Here is an 8,783-nt window from a genome sequence, read left to right as displayed (position 1 = left end):
ACCTAATTGGTTTTGTTTTGTATCTGCATGTCGTCATGTAAAATTGCTGGGAAGTGAGTTTCTGATATACTTTTAAGACAAGTTTGAGTAGGGACTACATTTCCTCATTAAATGGGTTTTATCACCAGGATTACTGGAAAATGAAAATGATTCACTCTACTTTCACCCAAGGGTGTGGCTGAGTGCATTGGGTGGAGGTCTGGGCATCAGCCCAAGAAGCATTATGACAGTCTCAGTCATGTCAGAGCCTGTCTCTGAGTTGAAAGATGTCTCTTCCTGTCTTTGCTATAGGCTACATTCATGTCATTTTAGAGTTAGACTCATTTTACACTCTGTGGCGTTTTGGATGCCAATAAACAAACACACACTCTCTGAAAGGTCTTAACATGCAAGAGACGGTTGATTTAACTGAGATTGTTTTATTTACACCCATAAACACAGAGCATCTAATTTGAAGGGTGGGAATCGGAAAAAACAACACACTGAGATCGAACTGGATATAATTTATAGGTGGTGGAATTGGGGAAACAGGTGTGACTGGGGTGTGACAGGAAGGCTGGGGTTTGATTTGAGGCGTTGGCTGCAGGATGAGGCCGATGGTTACACTGTTCGTTCAGTCAGTGTCTTATTTCCTTAACCCTCTCTTGGTCCTCTTGGTTCTGTTGAAAACAAGAAAGTGTCACATGGGATAAAAGGCACAACTTTGTTTGCATTTGCACATTTGGCAGACATTTTGAGGTTGCAGAATCCTTTACAGTCCATTCCTAAAATAACAAGATAATCATCAGAAATAATCAGACATTCAAGTGCTCTTTCAGTCTGTCTGTGACAGGTGTGACAGCTGACCTGCCTGCCACATCAAGCTTACCCAGTTAGAGTGAATAACAGAGCCTCGAGGGGGCAGGCGTGCTTTTAAAGATGAGCAAAATGAGAGCTGGAATGTGACAGGGAGGGGAAGGTGCCTGCACTCTTCAGATAGTAACAAGCATCAAAAGGCCTGCTACATATGCACACAAGCACCTTAATCCCACCATTTATATGAAATAGCACATGGGTGAGTCAAATTATAACAACTTAATTGTTGTGTCTGACTCTGCTGCATGTCTGTGTTATTGTTTGTGTGAAACAGTTATATATTCTACTTATGGCAGCCTTTATTCGTAGCTCTTGTCAGTGACACTGCAGTATGATCTCAGGGCTCCACCATTATTCTTAGAACTTGAATTACAAGACTACCCAAAACCGTAACCAACTTTGTTTTGGTAACCTAAAGTTAACTCTAATCTTAAAGGGGCACTTCACTAATTTTAAACATCAAGTTAATTTACTCCAGAGGCACAGCACTACTCGGCTTGCAAAAATGGTGATATAATGTCACTTTGAACAAAAATTTTTGTTTGGTTTTCAGTAACTTCCTTATTACGTTGTGCCAAGTCAGATATATCAGAAAAAGTTTAAGAAACATTTCCCGAGTTGGTGTGAATGATATTTACAACTCAGAATCTCATAATTATAATAAATCCAATATGACACGAACACAGCATTAGACTGAGACTTCAATTTTTTGTGTTATAAACTGGAGTTGGATTTGGGTGTGGGCATAGGAAATTATCAGGCAAGAAAGGTGTAACGAAAGATGCTACTGAGTTGCATCATGGGACATATAGGATCCATTGTCTCTGACTTAAACTAAGGGCTAAAAGTGAGGATATGTCTGCCTCTTCTCCTTCAATTTTGACCTTTATTTGTCCCCCAATTTAATGGAAGTGCAACACTAAATTTCTGGAGTACATCTTTTAATCCTAATTCTTTTACATTTTAGGGTATTAGTTGGACTACAATTTTTGTTCATGTCACATGATCTGTCTTTCTAAGCTCATGGTCATGGAGCATCTGTGTGAAAGGTGTGTGTGGCGTCAGGGAGAGAAAAAATGAGATTCAGATTATGCATTCTTACGTTTTCTGATGGTCACTGACACGGTTCCTCAGCACATTTATCTGAAACAAAGAAAACATGCAAATGTTACTCTAAGGAGGTCTATTAGATCCTGTGCCTTTAATAATATGTGTTGTATATTGCTGCACACACACACACACACCTCATATTTCTGTCTGGTGTACTCGTACTGCAGTTCAAATTTCTCTGCCTCCAGCTTGTACATCCACTCCCACAGCTCCTTAGCTTTGTCCCTGTTAGACACAGACACAGAAAAATGGTGTTGTATGGTGGCTGGGGGTTTTTTATGTTGAGGGATTATTTTCATTGCCTCATGTTTATCAAAAAGAATCTCCCTAACAAAAATACTTAAAAATACTCCCCACATACTTGAGTTTCTCCTGGCCGAAGTGCTCAATGTCCAGAGGTTTACGCCTTTCAATCAGGATCTTCTTCTTCTTCTCCCTCTCAGTCTGCCTCTTACCACTCCGTTTCTCTGTCTGCAGGAAAGTGGTATAATTCATCACTCTGGTCCTTCACATTTTAACTACTTTACCTCCCCATTCTGATGGAAATCTTGGAGCTGAGTAATTCAGAAATACCAAGTTAAGACTGTGAAATGTTACCCAAAGTCCAAAAGAAGAGTTGTGAGCAACGTCTAATTAAGAAATTAAAGAAATATGAAATATCCTTCACACCTATGATGAAACCTCCACCTGCTTACCAACTTCTGCATGTAACCTCCAAAGTGCAGGCTGGTCAGGGTTTTCTTCTTCTTGGCGTCATCCTCTGCTTTCCTCTTGGCCTCTTCCTCCTCCTTACGAGCTCTTTCATCCTAAAGAGATACGGATCCAGAGAGAAAGAGAACCAGGAGTGAAATGTAAGAATTAAAATTTACATTACAGCAGCTGGAATCGGGCTCTACCTCAAGACGCTTCTGTCGCTCCTTCTCTCTCTCACTGCGGATTCTTTGCTGCTCTGCTCTCTCAGAACGGCGCTTGTCCTGCACAACAGATTATCCGAACTTAACACATCTTAACCAGATATTTAATGTTACGTGTGTGTATTAATAGGTTTGTATTAAATTGGCCATAGTGTAGGGAACTCACAATCCTCTCTTTGAGATTAATGAGCTCCTCTTCTTCCTTCTTTCTGCTTTCAAAGTGAACCTCGATCAAAGTCTGAAGCTCCATCAGGTCCTTCTCCATCCTCTTACGATGTATGTCCTACAGAAACAGGGTTTCAGTAAGCCAGCGCTTTTTGTATTACATGTTATGCACCTATTCTTCATTGGTTTCCACATTAGAGAAAGACAAGATACACACATTTGTTATTGGTCTCAAATTAAGGGGACACAATGCATAAATCAAAACAAAAAGAGCTTAATTCGAGTTTCGCTAGAAAGTAGCGAAAAATTGTCATAAATATATACCGAGCCATACTGAATAGAAACTTAAGAAAATGCATATCTATCCCAACACAACATCTTACCAAATTTACATTTTACATGCTTAGGGAGGAACGTATGTCACAGTATGGGCTGTAAGTAAATCTGTCACTCACATCAAAATCCACTTTCTCTCCATCTGGGATCTTGGGAGGAATGAGGTTGGGCATGATAAATGGCCTAGAGATTTTTTTAAAAAAGAGGACAAGAGTGAGTTATAAAATAGAGTAAGAAAGAACTGAAGAGAATAAAAACAGAAGAAAATAATTAGTTGTTGTTTCTGTAGATATCAAATGAGGATAAAATGCAATCAGCAGGTTTAAAAACATGCTAAACAAATGGTGCTTCAATGTATTAATGCGTGTCTGTGTCTGTGAATTGTTGGGAATTGCTCAGAGGCAGCTTCTACATTTATTAACTTAGTTGCACACTTTGAAGACATTTAATTTTGTTTTCACCTCACAAAGTTAAAGAATTAATTTTAACTAACCGCATACTATATAGCCTAGACAGAGATAGGAACAAGTCATTGTTTTGCAAATCACAAGTCTGAAGTCAACTTTAGATTTAAACATAGTCAGTATTCTTCACCGAATTTAATGACATTTCTGAACAAAGGGGTTAGTAAGGATTATAGTTACATGAGGGTTAGGTCTATAATTAAGGTTAGGTATAACAACTTTGATCAGGGGTACGTTTACTGTAAGTGTGTTTCCCCTGTTTCCAGTCTTTATGCTAAGCTAAGCTAGGCAGCTGCTGACTCCTACTTCATATTTAACGGACAGACATGACAGTGGTTTCAATCTTTTCATCTCACAAATAAATTGTCAAACTATTATTTTAATTCATGTTTCGCATCCAGGAAGTAGCATTAGCTCTACAATACATTTTGGGTTTCCACAAAATTACTATAATATTAAAAACGTGTGTGTGTGTGTGTGTGTGCATCATTAGAGTGTGCTGCTCACTTGTTGAATTTTGGCTTGGCCTCCTCCTCTGTTGAGAAAGAAAATAAAAATAGAAAGAGAGGTGACTGATAAGTGAGTCCAAACACCCACACACACACACACCCACACGCACGTACACACATACACCAAGACAATAGAGTCACACAGTGTTCATTTTGATAGAATTTAGATAAAATCTTACCCTCTCCCTCCTCAGCTTCCCCCTCTTCATCTGAAACCAAATTAAAATTCTTGAGAGTTTGTTGTTGTTGTTGTTGTTGTTGTTGTTGTGTGTGTGTGTGTTAGACAAAATTGCTGAGAGACAAAGTGATACATCGGAGAATAGAAATAAAGAAAAAGACCAAAACAGAGCCCTGCTTATCTGTGTTTCTGCGTGTCAAACGTGAAGTGATGCATATGTCAAATATAAATAACACTCCGGAGAGGTGTGACAGGTTGTGTAGGAAGATAATAAGCTGTCTCTCACCAAAAAGAGTCATGGTATCTGTGACCTCTGAATGACACTCAACCAAACATTTTAAACAAAAAATTGACCATTCTTCCTTCAATTAGAGGAAGAATGATGGTGTTGGTGACTACAGCCCTGCTAGTGGCACTGTGCAGCTGTATTGAGGCACAGTGGTGCTTTGAGCTAAATGCTTCCCAGTGTTAACATGCTGATGTTTAGCGGGTATAATGTTTACCATCTTCAGCACTGAACACAAGTAGCTACAGCTGAGGGTGATGGGAAAGAGACCTGATGATGGCGCTAGATGAAAAATCAGGAAATCACCAAAGTCATCAGGATTCATCATGAATGTCTGTTAAAAATGTTGCGCCAATACATGATACCTGGCAGAAGTTGAGATATTTCACTGGTAAAATTAGTATTTATCCAGTGATTATCTATATTAAATCTGGCAAGTCATCCAATAGCTGTTGAGACATTTCACTAAAAAATAAAAATTCTTGTCTGGAAAACAAATTCCCGCAGAAAAAATTTCATAGATGTTATATTATTGGCATATTTCTGTCCGGAGTAAAGTGGTTGAGCAACCGATCAACTGACTAGCAGACAGAGAGACGCCTTCCCTACAACTGTGCCTCTAGCATTGGCAAAAAAAAAAAAAAACACTTGGGTGATACACTGAATTGGCAGGAGAAATGCTGCATTCACAAACCATTTTGATAAGTCGAACAGTCACCTTCACCTGCCCAGTGTGAGGGTGTGACACATCAGATGACAGGTGCCTCTCAGGGTATTTGTTTATTCAAAGGCACAGATGAGACAGAAAGATTAAAATGAATTTGACATTTCATGTAACTGGCAACAAGAGAGAGAGACACCTTAAAATTGCTGATGAAGGAAAATGGCAAACAATGACACCTAATTCTGACTAATAAACCAAGAGCCTTAGGGTTGGGTGGGATGGGCCGCCGAGGGACTGCTCCCAACCAGTGACTGTGTCTGGTGTGACTAAGACAGACAGATAGAGCGAGAGGAAGAAGACATGTGGGTTTGAACTTGTCAAGTAACTGCAGACCTTCATATACGTGTGACTGAGATAGCAGATAATTTCTCCGTCTGTCTCTGACTGATGGTTAAGGACGGCATGTCAACACATGCACAATACTATGCATGGATGTTGTCTTCACTCAACAAGCACCATACGACAAAGTTTTCCACTTTCAAACTCCTCACCTTGTTCTTCGTTGGCCTCCTCCACCTCCTCCTCCTCCGCTTTGTCTTCCTCCTGCGGGGCCTCTGGGTGAAAGGAAGATTGTAGAGCAGATAGTGACATATCGGTGAGATATCTTGACAGTCAGAGGGTGTGCTGGTGAGTCATTGCCTTATTGGAATGATCACCCTTCCTTGTCAATGACCTCTCATTTTTCATGTTCATGGTGAGAGTCATCCATCATCATCCCTCATAGTACAGGAGCTTGTTTGCACTTTTTTTGAAGATATATCCATATTATGTTCGTTTAACTGTTGGATTGACATGGTGCCCCAGAGTAGGACAGACAACATGGAGAGCCTTGCAGAGAGATAACAAGTGAGAGAATGAGCTACCCACCTCTGCTATTTAAAGCAGATAGCACTCAAGTACACGTGAATAGACGTGTGTGTTCATTCGGAGTCGGACAGATGTGATGACAATATTCTCTCACAACTCTGATTTCAAGTGACAAGGCATGTGTGGTATTCAAAAACAAAATGACATTCAGCAGTTCATGAGCGACACTTTCTGAAATATCTCCATCGCTGACAGCAAAAAGAGGCTGACTTTGTGGATTCAGAAAAGTTTGTTTGAGCTTTTGATAGTGGCGCTAACACTGATCATTCAAAAACGTTGGATCAGAGACCAAGGAGAGTCTAGTCACCTTGGTTTGACGTTGCCAGTTTGTTAAATGGATATTTTCAGCTTTGGCCTTATTTCTCAATAATACTTGTATGATTTCTGACTGAAAATAGGTCAAGTAGTTACAGAAGATGTCCACAAATCCAGCTTGACATTTACTGTCTATGGATTATTTCAAAAGATACATTTTTCAGCTCAAAGCAAAAGCAGTACCTTCCTCTGCCTCCTCCTCCTCCTCCTCCTCCTCCTCCTCCTCCTGCACCTCCTCCTCTACCCCTTCCTCCTCTGCCGAGCAAAGCACAGAGCTGGTTAGTACAGCCGAAAGAATGAAAGAGAGAAAGAGAGAAAGAAAGAAAGAAAGAAAGAAAGAAAGAAAGAAAGAACTTTTTTAAAGCATGGTGAGATCACTCATGAATGATTTCATTAATCATTCTTGAGCGTCACAGCTGTTGTATTTTAACCACAGACATCCTGACTGTCAGGAGAAACAATGCTCATCACTCCACCTGTTGCTCTAATAAAATGGCATTACATGCAGCCTTCTGCAACACAACCAAAAAATCATTCATTTATGATCCAGAGCTTGATTCATAAATGTCAGCACTCAAGCTATACAGGAAAGTTCACAAGTCCCGTACCTTCTACAGCCTCCTCTTCTGAAACCACGCAGCCAGGGAAACACGCAAGAGAAGGAAATTACAAACATAATGACATAATGAGAGATGCAAACTGTGGTTTCTTAGTGCTGCATATTCAACTACTGTTACTGTGATGCCCTGTAATGCTAAAACTAATTACAAGGAAAAGAAGAGCAGGAAGAAGAAACCAACATCAAGATACTGAACAAATAAATTTGACATCCTGTAGATTTCCCCAAATATCTACCAAAGACTTCCTTGTTGAGTACTGCAATCACTCAACAAGGAAGTCTTTGGGCACAAACAAACAAACATCAAATGTTAGGAAATATTCAGACCTCTGCAGCTATTGTAATTATATGCCAAGTAGACAATCAGACTGAGCATTCACAATTGATTCATAGATAAATTTGACACTATCATTGACAGGGGGTACAACTAAGAAAATATCTTTAATGTCCTTTTAAATCCATATAATAATGTATGTAGTATGTAGTAGTATCAGGTTACTATATTAAGCTCACTAGATTATGCAGAGAAAACATTTGCCTCAACAACATGGCTTTAGTTTTAACAGCTGATCTCATCTTTTAGCACTGAAACCATACCAAACCTGATTTCTTACCTTCCACCACCCTGTGAAAATGAAACAGGTATGTACATTATTATTATGACTCAAAAAAATGTTTACATAGCAACTGTCATCATATCACAGAAACATAAAGCTGTCATTACAGTGGATGCAAAGAAATTACTGTACATGTCTGCACATTTGCACACGTTTTGTATATTTAAGTAGAAACAGCAGGCACTTAAATGTGATAACTGAAATTGAGAAAAGCTTCAACCTACTCCTCGTACTCCTCCACCACTTCCTCGTTGTCTGACATGGCAGTGATCAGGTGTGAATCTGAATATTGAACACAGACTCCATAAATTCACCTAGAAATCACGCTCCACTTCACTTTTTCACCATTTACAGCATCCTTACAACATTTTCTAGTGTACGTAGTGTTTTCTGGTTTCACACACAGTCAGTAAAGCTTACCTGAGGATCAGATGGAGTGATGGAGAGACTCAGTGTGCAGCAGGAGAGAGGTCCTCGCTTACACTAACAGGAACGTGAGGTGACTGTCAGATGGTAAAGGGACAGACTGTGTAGTGGGGAAAGAGGCTTTAGGACCCCTTGTTGTGTTATTAATAACTTTTTTAGATAGCTTGTACTCTCCATTATCACCATTCCCAAAAAAGGCCGCCATGTGCACGGCTGCTGGTTTGCGTGGCCAAAGAGATCCCGATAAAGCCACAGATGATGATTCATGCACACACACATTCTCTCACCCTTGTATGGCAACCTGCCACTGACAAAACACAGGCATACAACTCTTATCTACATCCTCCCTCCCCTGAGATAAGTGACTCTGAAGAGTATAGATGCATTTAAAACCACAA

The 8,783-nt window shown here is 39.8% G+C and overlaps 1 protein-coding gene across 1 annotated transcript; it reads right to left on the bottom strand.

The window, feature by feature from the left end:
• Positions 1-254: 254 nt before the first annotated feature.
• Positions 255-4,396, bottom strand: tnnt2a (troponin T type 2a (cardiac)). The gene is made up of 9 exons (XM_042408647.1): positions 4,352-4,396; positions 3,500-3,563; positions 3,046-3,162; positions 2,862-2,939; positions 2,661-2,771; positions 2,327-2,436; positions 2,100-2,190; positions 1,958-1,998; positions 255-659 (listed from the first exon to the last, which is right to left on the bottom strand). Exons 2-9 carry the CDS (start codon positions 3,551-3,553, stop codon positions 626-628), a joined length of 636 nt encoding a protein of 211 aa, XP_042264581.1. The 5' UTR covers positions 3,554-3,563; positions 4,352-4,396; the 3' UTR covers positions 255-625.
• Between the last annotated feature and the right edge of the window lie 4,387 nt (positions 4,397-8,783).

Source organism: Thunnus maccoyii, chromosome 4, assembly GCF_910596095.1.
Source record: "Thunnus maccoyii chromosome 4, fThuMac1.1, whole genome shotgun sequence".
NCBI classification, from domain to species: domain Eukaryota; kingdom Metazoa; phylum Chordata; class Actinopteri; order Scombriformes; family Scombridae; genus Thunnus; species Thunnus maccoyii.
The sequence above is the reverse complement of the archived record's forward strand: the minus strand, read 5'-3'. Positions and strand labels throughout refer to the sequence as shown.

Bases quoted from the DNA above. Each gene is read 5' to 3' on its own strand.
- tnnt2a (XM_042408647.1), bottom strand. From the start codon at position 3,553: ATGCCCAACCTCATTCCTCCCAAGATCCCAGATGGAGAGAAAGTGGAT. The intron at 3,163-3,499 runs GTGAGTGACAGA...CTGTTTCTGTAG, and splicing joins GAGAGAAAGTGGATTTTGAT to GACATACATCGTAAGAGGAT. The intron at 2,437-2,660 runs GTAAGCAGGTGG...ACTTTCCTGCAG, and splicing joins GAGGTTACATGCAGAAGTTG to ACAGAGAAACGGAGTGGTAA.